General features: G+C 49.9%; 1 protein-coding gene across 1 annotated transcript in view; it reads right to left on the minus strand.

Moving 5' to 3' along the window:
* TTLL11 (tubulin tyrosine ligase like 11) overlaps positions 1 to 19773 on the minus strand; it is a 193782-nt gene that overhangs the window by 106289 nt on the left and 67720 nt on the right. Inside the window, exons 4-6 of the mRNA XM_037059200.1 lie at positions 16904 to 17479; positions 4882 to 4977; positions 4011 to 4126 (exon numbers count right to left, since the gene is read on the minus strand). Of these exons, the coding sequence (XP_036915095.1) occupies positions 4011 to 4126; positions 4882 to 4977; positions 16904 to 17479 (788 nt within the window). The remainder of the gene's footprint in view (positions 1 to 4010; positions 4127 to 4881; positions 4978 to 16903; positions 17480 to 19773) is intronic.

Consider the following 19773-nt stretch of genomic DNA (forward strand, 5'->3'; position numbering starts at 1 on the left):
AGGACCCCATCACTCCTCTGCCAGGGTCGCTTGGGAGGGAGCCTCCCGAGCCCGAGAGCTGCTCGGCACGAGGGCCGCCACGCTCCCCTCCGGTTCAGACCGTCTGTACCTCTGCCAGTGACACGAGGGGCTGGATTAAACCGAGGGTTTTAAAGAACGTCCTGGAGCAGAAAAGCTTCTTCCCTCCAAATGAAGTCTACTGCAGATGCCGAAATATAAAGTAGATCATCGTAGCTCCACTGTGGCTGAAAAAGAGATGGCTTCCACACAAATGTCCATCAGCAACACATGGATGATAAAGTGTGGTATACTGGAATAATATTCCAATACAACGGGATTTTATGTGTCTGTGAAATGAATACAGTACTGACACACGCCAGCATGGGTGAACCCCCAAACCATCATGCTAAGTGAAAAAAAGCCAATCACGAAAGACTGACTATTGTATGATTCTGTTCATGTGAAGTGTCCAGAACGGGTAAACCCGAAGACAGAGAGCAGGCTGGGGCAGGGGGAAGTGACTGCCCAGTGGGTACAGAGTTTTCTTTTGGGGTGACACCGTGTTTGGAACGAGATGGGATGATGCTTGCGCAGCACTGTGAAGGTGCTGCGTGCTGCTGAACCGTGCACTTTGAAATGGCTGATTCCACATTATGTAAGTTTCCCTTCTGTATATGTGGGCGCAGGCATGAAGGCTCCAGACCCCCTCCCCGCCAGTCCCATGTTCCTGTAGTGCCTCTGAAGAGCTCTGGTATGAAAGTGAACAAAGTCACCAGAAATTACAAAATGTTACCATAGCTCCAAATAGTTTTCATATGATAGCTATTTTATTCTTTCTGGGGCCAACAAATAAATATGCCTGGGTTCGTGACATCTTGCTACTTGGAAACCGAAGTTTCCATTGGCAACCAGCTTCAATGTCAGCTCTAGCCACAGTGATCTAGCAGCTTCAGTTTTAGGATGTCAATGGTTTTCAACTAAAAATTCTACTTGAAGTATTCCAGGAAAGGTAATGGAGACTAAGCATTATTTTGTCCTTGTTTTTATGTCTTAGTAGAGAATTTTATTGTTGAGTAGTCAACAAAGCATTATTGAGTGCCCACTATATATTAAAAGTTTTGCTCACTGCTTCATTTAAATGTCACTACCCCCACTTTGTAGAAAAGGACACTGAGGCTCAAAATAGCTCTGCAATGTCCCCAAGGTCAGGGTTAGGATCTTGTTCTCTCCAGCTCAAGAAAAAGCTCTTTCAGTTATGCCCAGACGGGCATCAGAAGAGTCTCAAGTTCTCGCCCCAGAGAAGGCAGGAGGGCTGACTTCCATCCCACCACAGAGATGACCCCGGCCTACAGGCCCCTGCAGGGTGTGGGGGTACATGACACACAGACACATGTGGCTGGGGCCCTTCTGATGCGCACCCCCCCCAAAATCTTCTCAGGGGAGCTGAGAGCTCTGGGGAGTCCAGTGTGCGTATCTGCCTTTTCTCTTCAGTCCATGCATAAAAGCAGAGACCCCGCAACGGTCTTGCTGACAGAAAGTACTCAGGAACTAATGGGGGAGACTCCTCAGACTGTCTTCTGCTAAAGAGTCAGAGGGGAAAGCTAGCCTAACACTTGCAATTAAAGCTGTAGGTCCCATCCCATGCAAACACAAAAACTCGGGTTCCAAAGGTACCTTGCAACCCAGAAGCCTACATGACATCACTTTCTGCAGTGGGGGGGGGGGCGGTCACAGAGGCAGACACACACAACTGAGGACAGCACGGGGCGTTTTCTGCGAGCATGCGAACGGCGACTTTCCGTGTTACCCTAAAACACGTCTACACCAAAGAGCTGAGGATAATTTCAGCCTTTGTCTGTACATGGTAAGTTATCAAAATGATAATAATTCTGCCTTACAGATCAAGGCACTTCACAGATTACAAAGTGCTTTCAAAGACGATCATTGCCGGTTTGTTTTTTTTAAAGGTGAAATTCATGGAAAATGGTGGTAGTGACATTTAGCTGTTAACATACACCCTTAACATGGTAGGTAAGAGAAGGGTGAGATGAAAGGGTTTTTCATACGATAGAACTGGAGTCAGGTTCCTGAAGCTCGAACTCTGCCAGGTTATCCAGTGAAAGGAAAGTCAACGCTTTTTAAATTAAAGAGGAGGTGCTGTGACTTATGCCTCAAGTGGCACATGCCCTTCCCCTTCTTCCCGATGACAGGGCCCCACTGTGACGAAAAGTTACATCCACAGCCCCAGTGAGTTGCGTGCACAGACTGCCAAGGGCAGGTAAAGAAAAGCAACTTAGAACAAGAGCTAGAGAGCTGATCTCGTTCCAATGCCATTTCATGGGAAAATGCTTTTGGGGGCAGAGGTTAAGAGGACTCAGGCCACACGGTGGCCCTTGAACTTGTTCCCACCGCAGGAATCACAGTGCAGGTGTGTCGAGGTCACCTTTAAAAAGCCGTACCACTGCGCACACAGGTGTGGATGGCCATCGAAACCTCCCCTCAGTGCCGCCCTCTCCCAGGACCTCATCTCTCCTGGTGAGCGTAATAACCATTAGATCAGCCCAGAACATTGTACTGCAATGAATCCAATTGCGCTGCGTTGATCCGCTGCTTTTCCTTAAAGACGGCTAACAGAGCGCAGCTGCGAGCTGCGACAAATGGACCCCGTCCGGCTGCTGGCTGTTTGAGCCGCTCTGAGGACTCGGCAGCCTGGCCCCGAGTCACTCGGTAGCTCTATGATGGGAGTGAGCCACGTCTGGCCGGCCGGGTGCCTGCAAACCAGGGGTGACTGCTCTCAGCTGGGTCCTGCCAAGGAGGACAGCGTGTGCCTGACGGGGTGAAGAGCGCACTGGAGGAGAGCTCAGCTGAGCAGGCACCATCCTGCCTGACCCCGAGAATGACAAACACTCCATCCGAGTGACATGCCCTGCAGGGCAGTGGCGCTCAGCCTTGGCTACAAAGGACAGTCACCTAGGGAACCTCACGATTTTCTGTGGCCAGGCTTCCTGCCCACGCTAATTAAAACCCACATCTCTAGAAGTGAGGGACCTTGCAGTGGTGTCTTTGAAAGCTTTCCGGGTGGCTCCACACTGCCGCCCAGGGGACAGGCAGGCCTGGAGGATGGTTCTAACAATATCTGGGCTTGAGCCCAGTGGGTGAGGGGCCGCAGTGAAAGAACCTGCAAAGCACCACTGGCTCTGGGAAGCCAGTGTTCCTCTCTGCCTTGAACCATGGCTGACAAGCGCTTTACCTGTCTGGGGGCCTTTGGGTCCATCCACTTTGTCAGGGCTATGGGGAGTACTGTTCAAAATGCCTGTCTTTGATTTTTTTTTCTGCCAAAAACCAGCACAGTGATATTTACTCAGCCCTTAATTTGTGGGAACCAGGAATTCAGTAAAAATAAAACAAAATACCCAAGTGCAATGTCACTCATTTCCGGGGTGACTTCACTGAGGGAGGGGGGCTATCCCCACACACATCCCAATATGGTGTCCACTGGGTGGGAGGCACAGAGAGGAATTGTAGCTGCTGTAAATATTCTCACAGCGCCCGAAGGTTGATAGAGCGGCTCTGTCAGCGCTGAAACAAAACCGCAGGAGGGTAAACATCACGAAGTAAAAAGGAAGCGATCCTCACTCACCACGTCCATCTCACCTGTGGCCCTCTTCCGGTTGGCTTTGCTCTGTCCCTCCACCTGAGGGTTTCAGAGAGAAGCACCTCGAGAACAGCCAGGGGGCAGGAGGACACCCTGTCACTAGGGGAATGTGGATTTTGAGAGGGACTTCCCCGATGCAGACAGCAGCAAGCTAGAGGTTCAGAGGTAAGCCTCCATTTCCCGGCTGAATCATACTGTATTTGGAGGCTGATATTCACAAATGAAAATGCGTTTCATTAGATTGGTTTATACATAACTCTCCCTTGTGCTGTTAACGTGCTCCAAGAGCTGAACTCACCGGCGTAGGGTCTGGGAAGCAGAGTTGACAGAAATAGCCAGCCCCGAAAATACTCACTGGCTCTCTCTTTTCTTCTTCAGCGGGTCCATGAGGCGCAGGGTGTCTCTGATCACGGCCACCTTCACTTCCTCGTCGACAAAGCTGGGGACGTTTTCGAACACCCCTGGAGAAAGCTTGAATGGGTGAGAATTCCGTGTTACCGTGGGGAGACTCAGGGGTTCAGGGCCAAGCGACTGTCGGGAGGCAGTGGTGCCACCATCAGTGTTTGCTTACGTTAATCCAGGAGCAAAGATTTTAAAGGTTCCCTGTACAGACTACCTAACACGTGTCAGCGTCCTTTTGTAAATTAACAAAATACGTAAAGAGGAAAAACAGTACTCTGTTTTTCTGAATATTAAAATTATACACGCTCATTGTAGACAACTTGAAATATAGAGAGGGGATAAGAAATTTAAAAGAATCCACAGAATCCCCCTAAAACCCATTGTTAGTATTTGGTGTATTTCCTTCCCGTCTTTTTTATGCATTATTTTCGGGGGGGGGGAATAGAACCACTGTTAAATATACTATTTATCTTAGTGATTCAAGCATGTCGACATGGCTAAATCATATTCATAGAATTTCAATTAGTTCGTCTCCTGAGGCTAATTAGTTCATGTCAAAGCTGATGGAAGGGCTCAGCTGCTTCTGCACTCGCAGATCTTAGAAACTGGAAGAACGGCATGCTGGGAAACTACCGTGGGTCAGATGGGTCTTGTACTAATAGACTACGTTCAGAGCGCAACAAAACTGGAATTACTCAGACTCGAACAGAACTATGCTGCGCAAATTTGGGAATGCTGAATCTTGTTTAGCCAAGTGAGTAACATGAGAATGGAAACATCCAGTTGTATGGAAATACGTTCAATGCGAGACTTAAAAAACTTACTTCTTGCTCATGTTCGATTCTCATGCTGGGATTCGCATTAACTTCAAGTAGGATAGGCTTCAGATTTTTCATTAGAAGGATGTCAAAGCCTAAAATCTGTGCAGGACAAACATAATTCAGAATTACTCCCTCTAGCCACAATTTCTTTGCAGGAATTGGGGGTGTCGTTAGGGCCAGTAAAGTAGACATACATTCAGACGTGGCCCCTACCCTGGGCCTTGACCCTGGCCTCTCTCGTCCACAGCCCCTCTCCCTCTGGGTGTGCTTGTCAGGCCAAGTGGACAGCAAACAAGACACTTCATAGGAGCCTCCATACCAGGATGAGTTCCCACCATGCACTTCAGCGCCATCCCTGTCTTTGAAGTGCTATAGGTGGCAACCCATTTCTCCTTAAATAGGTTTTTCACTATGTTAAGGACTAGTAGAGGTCCATCAACTCCTCCCCCCTTTGCTCCCCTCTGTTAGGAGGCTGCTTCCTGGCTAGATCTGTGAAAACTCCAGGCTCCCTTTGTGAGCTCGGTGCACTCCAGCATCACTTCGGGACCTGTCCAACCACTGCCTTTCCCAGCCCTCACTGGTGAGTTGGAACCTTTCAGAGTGGGGCGCAGGCAAAAGTATTTTGAATAACAAATCCCCAGGGTGACTCTGATATGGCTAAGAAGAAGGGAATAGTATACTCAGTACCTACTGGGCACCAATAACCACACAGTGTGCCAATTATCTGTCATCTCATTTAATCCTCATGACAGTGCATTTGAAGCAAGGATTATACTCTCCATGAAGCAGAAACTAAGTCTCAGAAAGGCCAATGGATTTCCCTGCAACCACCTAGCTAATAAGTGACAGGGCTGGATTTCACTCCCAAGCAGGGCAGGCTACACTGTTTGCGGGACCCTGGGCAAGATGCAAATGCAAAGCTCCTTGTTCAGAAAGTTTCATTAATGCCATGATAGCAAGATCAGAGCATCAAACCAGGCAGGGGGCCCTTCTGCATGTGGGGCACTGGGTGACTTCACAGACCACGTCCCCACGAAGCCAGTTCACACCCAGAGCTAAGTCCGAAGGCTCAGCATTTGTTGGACGTCTGCTCTCAAATCCCGCACGCTGCCTGGGTGAGGCTTTCTCCTCCCTGGCCTCTTTCAACTGCTCACAAGCCCTAAGTCGCCATGCCTCTGTTCCCTCTGCCTGACACAACCCTTCACCCAGACAATTCCTCCTCATCCTTGAGACTGCAGATCTTAATTAGATTCAGACTCAGACTATGAGGATGTCAGATTCTCAAGAGAACTTTCATTATCTCCATAGGAGGCAATAAGGTAGAACGCGTCTAACAGAACTGATGCAATCCCAAAGTTTCAAAAAAAATAGTGCGGAGAACACAGGAGAGACAAGAAGAAGAGGTAACTGTGTCCCCACTGCGGAGTAGAGAAGAAAAGATGAGGGGGATCCATTTCCTTGTCTTTACGGAATATGTATTAGTTAAATGATCATCATTAAACCGTGGCTTTTTCCTTATTAATGAAATCAGAGCCTAAATGGCCATTTGGGGGGATAATTCAAGAAAAGGTTATTCTTCAAAGAAGGGCAAGAAGGATGAGAAGCTGGAAAAAGTCATCCTCACTCTATTTTTCTTTCCCTGGTCACAAAAAGAAAGGAATGGACATTCAGTAGAAAATGTCACATGTATTACAGATCTGCTTAATAATATATGACAAGTGGATGTGAGTGATGGGGCCTTTAAGAGACTCTGGTGACATCATCAGTCTAACTTCAGAACTGGCCTGAGACGTGTGATGTCGATGAGGCTACAGAGAACGGTGGGGCTGTGGTGCCAACGTTTATCATCCCCAGCCACCAACGCTTGCTGTTCACTACATCTTGGAAGTTTAGACTTGCACTTCCTCGGCCTGCCGGGCTCTGCAGTTCAAGGCACAGTGGTCTTGTGAACGTAAAGCTACAGGAAATAGGCAGGAGAATGGGGCAGCGAAGCCTCACGGGCCGTACTGACCGGCACCCACCGGTGGCAGAATATTTTCCAGGGCCCAGACGTTGGTGCATGTGGTTGAAAGCATTGGGTCTTGTACAGAGTGCTGTGGAGTCGGAAAGACCTGGGCTGCAATCCCAGATCAGTCTCTCGTTCTAGCTAAACAACTCTAGGCATGGTGCTCTAGGCTTGGTGCCTCTCTGAGCCGCATGGACCGTGTCTACTAACGGAGGTGACAACGGCTACCTTGCAGGGCAATCGATCGGGGAAGCAAAAAGTTCCCTGGACTGCGTTCATCACACGGGAGGCACTCACCACTGCGGCCTCCCTTTCCAGTTTCCTGCTCGTCTCACCAACAAGGAGTGGCGTCTGTGGCTTGGAGCCCAGAGCAACTAATTTCAAATCTCAGTTCTGCCTTTAACTTGTATACACCTACAGGCACGTTACCTGGCAGCTGTAAGCTCCAGTGTCCTCATCTGTAAAATGGGAATGAGAACAGACTTTTCCTTTGTTCATTCGTTTGCAAAACATTTATTGGAATGCCTCCTATGCCCTGGAACTACTCTAGCTCCTGGAAATACAGTGGTGGACTGGACGGCGTCTCTGCCTTCATGGAGCTGGGGGACAGGACCAAATACAGATGCTGGGAGAGGATGTATTTTGCACAGCGCCTGACATGCAGTGAGTGTTTAATGAAGGTCAGCTTTACTACACATATTTTTTCACAAATTCAAGGATACATGAACTGTTTTCTTTTTAAAAATTAATGAAATACGATGCACCAATGGATCCCCATAAACGGAACCACAGCCCTGGGGGAATGTAGAGTGGGCCTTGTCACAAAACCCTGGAATGATGGATCTGGCAGAAAATTGGGAATTTACTTGGTCCAGTATTTCTCAGAATCGGGTTCTTTTCTGGGGAAGTACTGGAAAGACCAGTTCAGATCAACTTTTACCTATTTTACATACTGGGGTTTCTAGGGGGAAAATCTCCATTTAAAAAAATTGCTAATTAGTCCAACACCCACTTCATGCAGATGGGAAACCAGCTCAGAAGGGGGGGACCTCTCTCTGGCCCGGTGGCAGAGCAGCAATGGTCAAACGGCAGGGGGGGGTAGGGGGCAGGGGGGAGGTGGAGAGAGGTTCTCAGTCATGTGACTCTCTACCCTCCTCCAAGTAATTCAATCTGCAATTAGCGTTGCTCGCCTCCGGCTTGAGGGGCCCCTGGGGATTCACAGGCCTCTGTCCCCAGTCTCAGACGTCCAGACGCTTCCCAAAGCAAGTCGGGGAGAAAACTCACGCAAAGGCTCCAGGCTCCCTTCCAACAAGAGGACTCTCTCCTGTGTTCCAGAACTACATGTCTGCCCGCATCCGGGGCATTTCCAACGGGGAGGCTCTGGACCCCTCAAATCCAAGTGCCCGAGCTCCCTGTCCGTGGTCGGCAGCCTCCGAGATGGTCTCAATGACCCCTACCTCCTAGCATTCATGCCTTCGTGTAGCCCCAGTTCCCTGAGTGTGGGCTGAACCTGGTGCCTTCTTTCTAACGGTCTAGGGCAGACATGAGGGGATGCCACTTCCAATATCAGGTTATGAAAAGCTTGTGACTTCCGCCTTGGTGTGCATTTTCTCACCTCTCTGGCTTCCTCACTCTGAGGAAAGCCAGCCTCCATGTTGCGAGCTGCCCAACATGGAGGCCCAGGCGAGACAACAGCCAACAGCCGGGGGGCCTGGAGGCTGCCAATGGCTGGAGGGTGGCCTTGGAGGGGCGCTGGCCCAGGAAAGCCCTGAGAGGACTGCAGTCCTGGCCACAAGTTCATCGCAGCCTGTGAGAGGCCTGCAGCTGGAGGCAGTTGGAGACCATGAGAGAATCATCTGTTAGTTTAATCCACTAAGTTTGGGGGCAATTTGTTACATAGCAATAGATAATGAGCATGCCATCTCTCTAAAGTCTACTTTGCCTACAGTATTCTTTATCCACCCAATCGCACAAGCCAGAAATTTCTCCTTATCCTTTACATCTCTACTTGTACACCAGCTCTTGTACATTCTACCTCCAAAGAACTTCCTAGAGCTGGCCCGTCCCCAGGGCTCCTGGTCTGGACCAGGTCTGCACCACCTTGCACCTGGGCTGCTTTTAATAGCTTCCCCAGCTGCATCCCTGCTCACAAATTCACCCTCTAATTCCTCTGGCACGGGGGCTGCTGCAGTGTTTTTATAAAATATGGAGTTGGTCATAAAGTTCGTTTGGTTTCCTCCATATGATGGCTCTGGTAGCACTCAGTTGTCTTTAACTTCATTCAGAACTATTTTGTTAGACTGTATTGTGAATTTTTGTGTGGCCATTTTAATATTGAAGATGGGAGAAAAATATGTAAGATCTTTGGCATATTATGCTTTATTATTTCAAGAAATGTAAAGATGCAACTGAAACGCACAAAAAATCTGTGCAATGTGTGGAGAAGGTGCTGTAAGTGCTCCGATGTGCCAAGAGTGGTCTGTGAAGTCTCCTGCTGGAGATTTCTGGCCGGACGGTGCTCTAGTCTCACAGACCAGTTGAAGTTGACGGCGATCAAATTAAGACATTAACTGAGGACGATCAACATGATACTACATGGGAGATGGCAGACATGCTCAAAATATCCAGATCAATAAAGTTATTGGTGAAAATGAAAAACGTTTATTTTATGGAGAACACCATGCGGACTTTTTGGCTGACCCGATACAAATAGAGCGTCAGCGCTCCTCTGGCGGAAACCCCTGCCTGCGGAACGAAGGTCCAGTTCTGCGGCACGTCCTGCAGACGCTCTGGGACCTGCCATCCGTCTCACACTCCGGCTTCACTTCCTCCCACTCCCTACTGCACGTCTTGGGCTCCACCTGGGCTGAGCGGTTCACAGTTCTAGGATGCTGGAGTCCTCTCTGCTTTTATCCTATCGTGCCTGGAAGACAACTGTACTTGTCAAATATTTCACGAGCACCTACTGAATACTAGGTACTGGTCTAGGCACCGGGGATAAAGCAGCGAATGAGGCAAAGGGTGTTTGAACATCCCGTTCTCTTGGGGCTTGCGTTCTAGTGGAGAGAGATGCCACACGTGAGTCAGTAACTAAAGCAAAGTGAGAACAGAGAGTGTGGCCCAGTGGTGAAGGCGGGGTTTGGTGGTTTGGAAAGGATGGTTTGGGAAGTCCTTTCTAAGGAGGTGACATTTGTCATCCCACTGTCTTCTGGCTGGCACAGTTTCTGATGAGAACTTTTTGGTTCTTCTTAGCTCCTCTGAATACAATGTCTTTTTTCCTCTCTCTAGCTGCCTTTAAGATTTTCTTATCATCACTGGTTTCCCACAATTTGATAAAGGGGAGCCTTGATGGGAGCTTGTGCGTGCATGTGTGTCTACCCTACTTGGGAGTTTCTTAAGCTTTTTGAATTGTGGGTTTCTATTATTTTGGTCAAATTTGGAAATTTTGGCCATTTCTTGAAACATTTTTCTGTGTTTTCCTTGTCCTTTCTGCTCAGGGAGCCCTAATTACACATGTGTTAGACAACCTGCCGTTGTACCATAGGTCACTGATGGTCTGCTCACTCATTTTTCCTGTCATTTTCCTGTTTCATTTTGGATAGATTCTATTGCTGTGTCTTCAAGGTCACTGCTCATTTTTTTCTTCAGGGTCTAATCTGCTGTTAATCCCATCCAGTGAAATTTTCATTTCAGATATTGTATCTTCTTCGCTAGAAGTTCCACTGGGTTCTTTTTAATAGCTTCCATTTTTCTCTTCATTAAGCTCATACTTTCTTTAACATTTTTGTACCTAGTTCTATAGCTTAGCTCCCTCATTTTTAGAATTCTGCCCACAGACTTCCAGATACCTCAGCCTTGACAAACTTCGACCTCCAGCTCCTCAATCCACTGGGGTCACAGGGCTGCATCCAGGCCCCCTCCCCCTGTGCTCACGCTTCAGAAATCGTCCCAAACAGAAAGCCACGCTGCTGCAGGACTCACCTTCGGTTATAGTTCCCTCTTCCTCGGGGATCACAGTGCTGAGGTGCAAGTTGTTCAAAGTCTTAAAACTTTTATTGTACGTATTTTGTCTGGTACTCTGCTTGTTTGCAGGAGGTTAAGTCCAGTCATTCTTCTTTTTTTAATGTGTTTTTTGGGGGGTGTACAGGTTCTGTCTCTGTTACTCCATCATGACCAGAAGCAAAAGTCTCAAGAGGCGACATGTAAACAGGGACTGAATGGAGTGAGCCAAGAAGTCGTTTGCAGGGCTATGTAAATGCGCTTCAGGCCAAGCGAACAGCAAGAACAAAGGCCACTTGAGAAGAACAGCAAGGAGTGAGCAAGAGGGAGAGGGGTAGGAGATGGGGTCGGAGGGAAAGACAATGGACAGACCATGCAGCGCCTTGCAGCCTGTGGTCCGGAGCCAGGGTTTTAAGTGCGAGGAGGAGGCCACTGGAGAGGCTGCACAGGGAAGTAATTTGATCTGACATGTTTTCAAAGGATCATTTTGGCTACAGTGAGAAAAACGGGCGAGAGCTGGCAAGAGTGGAGACAGGGACAGCAGTTAGGGGGCTACTGCTCTAGTGCAAGTGCAAGGGGGTGGCAGCAGTGCAGTTGGTAGGAAGTGGTTACATTCGGGATACATTTTCAAGTCTGTTTGCAAGAGTTGCTTATGGATTGGATATAGAAAGGAGGAAAAAACAATAACTAAGGATGACTCAGATTTTTGGTCTGAGTGGCTAACTGAATGCTATTCATTTACTGAAACAGGAGAGACAATGGAAGAGGAGGTTCAGGAGTAAAATCGAGGGTTTAATTTTGGACATGTCAAGTGGGAGATGCCCGCTGGAAATCCCGGTAGGAGGATTAAGTGGGCAGCTGGTTATGCCGGTCTGGAGCTCAAAGAGAGGTCGAGACTGGAGATATGAGTTTAGGAGTCAACAGGACAAAACCAATACTTAAGAGTCATGAGCCGGATGAGATCATTTGGGGAGTGATTGTCGAAAAGAGGGGAGCTTCCCAAGGACTGAGGGCGGGGACTCTCAACACCAACGGATCCAGAAAGGGCTGGGAAGCGGCAGCCGGTGAGGGAGGAGGGAAACCAGGGGAGGATGGTGCCCTCACCTTTTTCTGCCTGGTGAGTTCTTCAGGCCGTAAGCTCCTGCTTAAGCATCTCCTCCTCTGGGAAGCCTTCCCTGACCAGGTGAGGTGAAGTCAGGGACTCCCTGTTCTGTGTTCTCCCAGCACCCACCCCACATGTGCCCTCTGGCAGCACTTGTTACAGGAATTGTAACTCCCACCTCCGTCTTCCCCACTCAGCTGTGTGCCTCTTAGGGGCAGGGACTGCGTCTTATCCAGGACCGCACGTCCCATCACTAGCTCAGGGCTCACCTCGGCAGGTGCCCAGCGACTCTGTTGGGATCCAAAGGAAGAAAAAAGTCCAAATATCAGATGGAGTTGAGGAGGGCTTCACAGAGAAGGTGGGATTTGAGCAGTACTTTGTTGGAAGACATTGGATTTTTTTTTAACGGAAGAAAATAAGAGAACGTGGCAGACCAAGACAGAAGAGGACAAGCAGCCAGAACCAAGAAGGCACAAATCATGTCCAAGAGACAGGAACTGGCTCGGCTTGATGGGCCCATGGGGTCGGGGGAGGGTACAAGGAAGCGAGGCTGGAGCCAGGCTAGGAGGCAACCCACGCTAGGCTGAGGGCTCCGTCCTCCGACTTGTTCCTAGGAACACTGGTGTTTCATTGTGATTATAGAATGTGACAGTTTCACGGTTTCCTTTAACTCCAAGGCAGGCAAGTATGAGAACTGTTGTTACAAATGACAAATGATATAATCATAAAAACTGCCATTTATTAAGTGAGTACTTTGTGCTTTGTACTATGCCAAATGTTCCACATGGCTTTCTCTCATTCGATCTTACAACTGTTCTGGAAGGTAGACACAGGTATTACCACTATTTGCAGATAAGGAAACTGAGGTAAAGAGAGGCTCACATGCCAAGCTTGCCAGCCGGTGGTGCTGGAAGGAAGAGCTGGGAACCCCAGGCCCTGGCATGAATGACTACTAGGCTGCTTCTTGACTCCTCCCTGTGGGGTGTCTGGGGCTGAAGGGGAGGAGGAAGCTGCAAGAACAATGAAGAAAGAGAAGCACCTTAGGATCTATAGAAGGTGTCTCCTCCAGACATCTGGGGGAGGGGTCACGGCCAAGGAGAGAATCAGACATGGAGCTAGAGGAAGGCAGAGACCAAGCAATAGAATTGAGATAGAATGTTCTTGAAAGTTGAGCTGGAAGCCTTTCCTCTGCATGTGCCTTTCTGCCACGTGCATCAGATGGACCTAAGTGTTAAAGCCAAGGTCACACCGCTGCCCTCCAGAAGACGGACATGAGGACGTGTTGCTAGGGGCTGCCTGGGTGATGGCAGGGGAAAGGCCGGGATGGCAGGGCAGCCACATTCCCAGGCCAGGGATCACAGGAAACCTGCCCGCAGCCTGGGCTGTGCCAGCAGCTGCTATGGGCCATCGTCGTGCTCCAAGTAGTTATTGTGGCTCTGGTTGGAGAGGGTCACAGTCACATGTTCAAGTTAAATGCAGCGTTGCTGGCCAGGGCTTATGTCCCGGAATGTGTGATCCAGGCCCGGCCCAAGCTTGCAAGCAGAAGCAGCTTCACAGTAAGAAAGAACTCATTATACTGCATTTGCACAGAGCACTGTTACAGTTTGCAAAATCCTGCACAATCTGTATCTCATGGAAACTGGACAACAGCCCTGCAAAGTAGTTGAGGAAACCGAGGCACAGAGAAGGTAAGTGACTTATGCAACATCACACAGCAAGTCAATGGCAGAACCTAAATCTTTGGGTTCCAAGTTAGTTGAGGTATTTGAGACCCAAACTAACAGTGTTTTAACAAGTGATATGAATGAAGAAAGCAAGAGAGGAGAAAAGAATAATATTTTCTCAATCACTATGGGTCTGAAATGTGTGGTAAAACACATTTCAAACACTTAACACCTTCTACCTTGTCAAAGTCTTTTTCCTAAATTACTTCACAATGCTCCAAAGGAGGCAGGTAGGGAAGTGAGCGCAGGTGATTCACAGAGCGAGAGAGGCCCAAAGTCACATAGACAGGAAGAGGAAGAGCGCCCCCTGGAGTTCACTTCCAGTGCTGTGCTCCTCTCCTGACCCCAGGCCTGGAAGCATTTAATGCGGTCAAGCAATGGAAAATGGTCCCAGGGCTGCGGCTCCATCTGCTAGACGTGATCTGTCCAAACCAGTGGCTCCCTGACTGTCTGCCCTCCAGTCCTCCCAGCTCCACCCCGACGGCTGTCCCAGGCCACGGGTCCATTGCAAGGCACCCCGCCCTGCACTCTCACTCTGCCAGGGCTCTGTGGCTTGGCCATGCATGCCAGGCCCACATGATAGGCCTGGAATAACTGTCCCTGTCAAACAGATGGGACCGCACAGTCCCCCGGGATGACCCCTGGATGCCTCCACGTTGCAAATGTCTCCTTTGCCCTAACCTATGGTGGCTTGAGCCAGGACCTGTTTTCTCTGGTTCTGCCTCCCGTCCTGCCCACTCACACTTTCTAAGGCCTTAAGCCACATTCCTAATGGCTGAGCTGGACTTCCTGCCTGGGAACCAAAGCCTGGGGTCCAAGTGCCTAAGGACAGATCTCTGGAAGGCAATTGCCCCTCCCAGAAACTGATCACTGCCTGAATTCTCCTCCAAAGGGTTCCTGCCCGCCTGCCTGGAAATCCTCTTGCCTGGTGCCACCCCCGGGTAACCGCCCTGGAGCAGGGGCTGCCCCGCTGCTCTCCCCTCCCTCCGGTGCCACCCCGTTACTTTCCTATCACAGTCTTAGAGGACCAGGAACAACCCACATGTTCATTGACATGAAAATGGATAAATGAACTGTGCGTGTTCGCAACGGGATAAACAGCATGCAAATGAAACAGTACCAACCACCCACACGCACATGTGGGGAAAGAAAGCTGCAGAAGTCCGCATACTTTCCAGCAGAGTCTTTATAAAGCTCAAAAACAAGCGAAACAAAGCAGCGTCTTGTTTAGGGAATACATTCATGGGCACTGTAAGTATTTTTAAAGCAAAGAATTGACAAATGTAAAATTGAGGGCAGGGTGGGCGGAGAAATAGGGTGGGGAAGAGCATGGCAATGGGACCTCAGGGTGGGAGGTGGCTTGGGATGGTTATTTCGTGGTTCTGCCTCACAGCTCACCTACACGTTCGTGTATTCTTTTTTAGATACAACTGCTACAAGATAATTTTAAAGATTAGATGGAAAGGGTCCCAGGGGTACCCCTTCTTATCATCTCCTTCCCATTCTGGTGTATCTGTGGCAGGAAAGTGGGTGTCTGCTGGGTGCCTGGCCTGCCCATTCCCCGCCCCACCCCACCTTTGCAGCCGAACGACCTAAAAGGATGCTCTACCTTCACTCCCTTTCTGTCCCTCCCACACTCGGTCACTGCATTCTGGCCCCATCCCACCGCTCACTGACCTCACCGAGGTCAGTAGTAAGTACAAGGCATGGTTTCCGCCTGGCCTTGGTCATGCCCCAGCAGCACTGGCCAAGGCTGACCCCTGCCTGCTGCTTCTCCACACACAGCCCCCACCCCGGTATTCAGGGTGCTCCCTCTCCTAGTGCCCCTTCTGTATCTCCAGCCACATCTTCTTGGTCTCCTTTGTTGGGTTCTCCTTCCGTTGTCCCCGACTTAGATGGTGGTACCCCACCAGGGGTCTTCGCAGGCCTCATCTTACTCTGCAGTCTCTCATGGTTCAGTCACTATCTGAACACTGATGAGGTCCCCATCTTTCTCTCCAGCCCAGACTTTTCGCTCCTGAACTCCAGGCTCAAAGGTCCAATTGTCTACTTACACTTTCCACTTGGATGTCACATAGGCACTTCAAAGGCATGTTCAAATTCGACTCCTCACCTTGCCCCCCAACCACACAGCCTGGTCCCCTTCCAGTAGCATCTATACATCCATCCAAGTGCCTAAGCCGCCCACCACTCATTCTTGGTTTTCTCCTCCCTGACCACCACCATTTCCCCACTGCCCCCCAGCCTCATCCAATCATCACATCTAGCCATTCTAATTGCTCTCAAATCTACTGTCTCCACCTCCAAGCCCTTTGTAATCCAAGCCAGCATCCTCTCATTTGTAAGAAAACAACCAGCTCACTAGTCACCTCCCTACTCCAGACCACTGCCCACCCTGTAGCCAGTCTGTTGTTGATAACATGCAAATCCAAGTGCACCAGTGCCCTGCGAGCGTCCCCCAGTGGCCCCTGGTGGCCCCCACTGCCCTCGTTTCTCCACAACTCTGCCCCCACCTACCTCTCCCGCCTCATCTGCCTCCACACCTCTGACTCCACCTTCCAACCGTGCTGCCCCTTTTCAGACTCAGAAACGCTTCCACTTCCCTCTCACCCCCGAACACCTTGTCTCCCCCAGCCCTGCCATCTTGCCTGCTTCGTGTAAGTCTTACTTCAGGTTCCAGGTTAACTGCCACTTCTTCTGGGAAGCAATCCCAGACCACCCTCACTCCCACCCAGAAAATGTTAGATGGCCCCACAATTAGATGAGTCATTCTAGCACTGTGACACTTTATACTAATTACTTTTAAAATCACTTGCCTCCCACAATGGTAGACTCTGGGCACCAGCCTGCAGAGACCTGACTCACTGTATCACTGGGACCACGGACAATGCCCGGTCCCCTACTCGGCTGGTGGTAAAAACTGCTAGGATGAATGAATGGATGAATGAATGAATGAATGAATGAATGAGTGAATGGCACTGTGCATTACATGTGTTGTCTCCTTTAATTCTTCCAAAAATCCTTTAGCGGAGGTACTATTGGTCTCATTTTACAGATGAGAAAAGGGAAGTAACTTACCCCAAATCACACAGTTGGCAAACAGAAAGTTGTACCCTGGTTTAACACCAGCAACTACCCCTCCCCGCCACCCCCCCCCCCCCCCCCCCCCCCCCCCGCTGGGGACTGGTGGCTCACCTGGAAGCACGTGGGCCCTGGCCTCCCCGCAGGGATGTCCGACTGGTAGAAGACTTTGAGCTCTGGAGTCAGGGCGATGACGGTCTTGATCACCAGGGAGATGATGTCAGACCAGACCTTCTTGATGTCCACGCCTCTGGAAGACAGCCTGCACAGAATGCTGGAGAAAGTCCTCTTGCTGCCCGTGCTCGTGCTGTCCGAGTGGACGAAGTTCCCACTGTGGATGTTCAGCGAGTAGTTGGTTAAGTGCATGAAGATGTGGTGCAGGTTCTTGGGCGTGGGCTCCTGATACGGCTCCGTACAAAATCTCGAGAGTCCATCTTTGGCTATGTAGATCTCCAAGGGGTCTAAGGACTTCAGTAAGACATACAGGCGAATGTCGAACTTGAGCTTGTCAATGAGAAGAGGCTTGCAGATGTACTCCTGGACCACTGCCGGCCTGCGCTGCAGGGTCCCTGCCAGGCGGATGTCACTGGGGTCTTTGATGAGGTAGATTCCGTCACCCTGGCAACCACCATCAGGTTTCACAATGAAAGTGGGCTTCCAGGAGGGGTTTCCATCTTTTACCATCCGAACCTGGGGGGAGAAGAGCAGGGTTAACGGGATGTCCTTCTCCTCTCTGGACCCCCAAGATACAGCAGGACGTCGGCAAAGGCTTGGTGAGTGGGTGACAAGATGAACCCTGCCTGTGTGACAGTTACTGGGCACCCGCCAGGGAGATGACACCACACTGAGACAGTGCGGTGGTACTGAGACAGTGGCCTTGGGCTGCCCCCAATCTTGTCCTGTAGCAGGGAGGTCAAGAGCACAGCAGGTCTGTGGCCAGGGGACCTGGACTCCAATCCCAGGTCTTTGCCAGCTATTGACTGTGACCGTGAGCAAGTCACATAGCTAATGATGATGATCTAGTACTGTTTACGAGTGCCTACTATGTGCCAGGTCCTATAGCAGGCACTTCGCATACGTCATCTCATGTAAGAAAATACGGTGGCTCTCCTTTTATGATACAGAAAACAGGAGATGGTGCATCAGTTGTTAAGAGTGTGGCTGTGGCATCAGGCTGCCTGGTCTTGAATCCTGGCCCTGCTACTTGCTGTGTGACCTTGGGCAAGTTACCTAAGTTATCTGTGCCTTCCTCATCTGTAAAATAGGAGGAAGACTGTTCTGAGGATGAATGAGGTAATACATGCAAAGGACGAGGACCAGGGGACCTGACCCGAGCAGCCACCACGCCCAGCAGGGGCTGTTCCTCAAAGGTGCAGTAACTTGCCGACTAACCGAGGGGCAGCACTGGGGTTGGAGCTGAGACCCTGGACTGGAACGTGCTCGCACCTTCCTGCGGGATGCTCACTGAGTACTGCCCTGTCTCAGGCTCCTCATCCTACAAACAGGAAGGTGAAACCAGCCCTCGTGGGCCACTATAAAGAAGAAATAAACTGAAACATGTGAAGGGCGGAGCACAACACAAAGCTCATGCACGGGAAATGCGTGTTTGATCATTTGTCTCTCTCATTAGGTTCATCCAGCGGACCTGGCCAATCCTTCCGTCTGTTGAGATCTTCTTCAAACCAGATTCTGTCATCCATAATATTTGCTCTCCTCCCAGCTCCAGGTCAGCAGGACACTCACACAATTATCCAGGATGCTTGACCGGTCCAGACAGTCAGTCTGGAGCTTCGGGTCTGCATAATTCATACTCACCCAGTTCCCCGGGCCCTTGTCATATCCTTCATGTAGCTACAGGGAATGGATGGACTGAATGCTGGGGGAAGGTTTTCACGGGGGAGGGAGCTGGAGGAAGTTTGAAAGTGGGTGCGAGAGTCACTCTCTGTGCAGCGTGAAAGAGCCCAGAACAGGCGGTCCTTCCATCTGAACCCTGCAACTCGGAGGAGGCAGCACGCCCCCCAGCTGGGCTGACCCTCGCCTCCCCCTTTGCCGCGAAGCCCAACCCAGGAGGACATCTGCACTTGGGTTTTACTTATCTCTCTGACCAGCCTATATTTCTAAGTGAAGCTTTTGCCAGTTCCTTGGGCACTATCAGTTACTCCAGGCTTGTAAAAGATCTTTAACAACGGAGAAACACTTAAAGCCTTAATAATGGCCCACATCAATTGTTTCCCCTTGTCAGCAGGATTCGAGAATGGAACCTCACCGGAGATCAATGCAAGCCTCCCCAGGCCTTCCATGGAGCCTGTCTTGTAACCGTGACCTTGGCGTTTATGTGTAGTTGTTTAATATTCACCCGGAGCATTCATACATTTGGCCCTTTACAGTAAATATAAATGTGCTGCAGAAATGGCAGTTATAGATCAGGAAGTAAGAAATGTCACGTTTGCACTGATGGGCAATTTCTCCCTCTGGAAAGCTTCTGCAATGCTGAAGATACTAACAGTTTAATATATTATCGGGAACGATATTTTCTCCTTTGAATCCAGTGTATAGGCCTTAAATAAATTAAACCACACAGTCACTAGTCTCTGCCATTCATTGCATTGCTGACTATTTCTTCTGCTCTTTGCCAGAGTAGCACCACACAAGTCAGCATTAGGAACACGAACGGAATCCCCGGATTCCCAGAACTGGAATGATCCTTGCAGATTACCTTGCCCAGCCCTCTCTCATTCAAATGCAGACACTGAGGCTCTGAGAGGTCACGTGACTTGTTGCCCTGGGTCCTCTAACCTGCTAGGGGGCTGGTTAGGATGAGAACTGACCTCACTGCACGTTCTCTGTGTCATTTTCACCTCTGATGCAATAAAATCAAAGGCTTCTTTTTCTTGAGTGCTACCAGAAAGACTCTCCTAACTTAGCGGACAGCGCTGGTCTCTGAGCTGTCCTTACACTGAAGAGCTGGGCCCTGAGCACAGCCT

This window comes from Sturnira hondurensis, unplaced genomic scaffold, assembly GCF_014824575.4.
Source record: "Sturnira hondurensis isolate 20B ecotype Veracruz unplaced genomic scaffold, ASM1482457v3 Scaffold0010448, whole genome shotgun sequence".
In the NCBI taxonomy this organism is placed as follows: Eukaryota; Metazoa; Chordata; class Mammalia; order Chiroptera; family Phyllostomidae; genus Sturnira; species Sturnira hondurensis.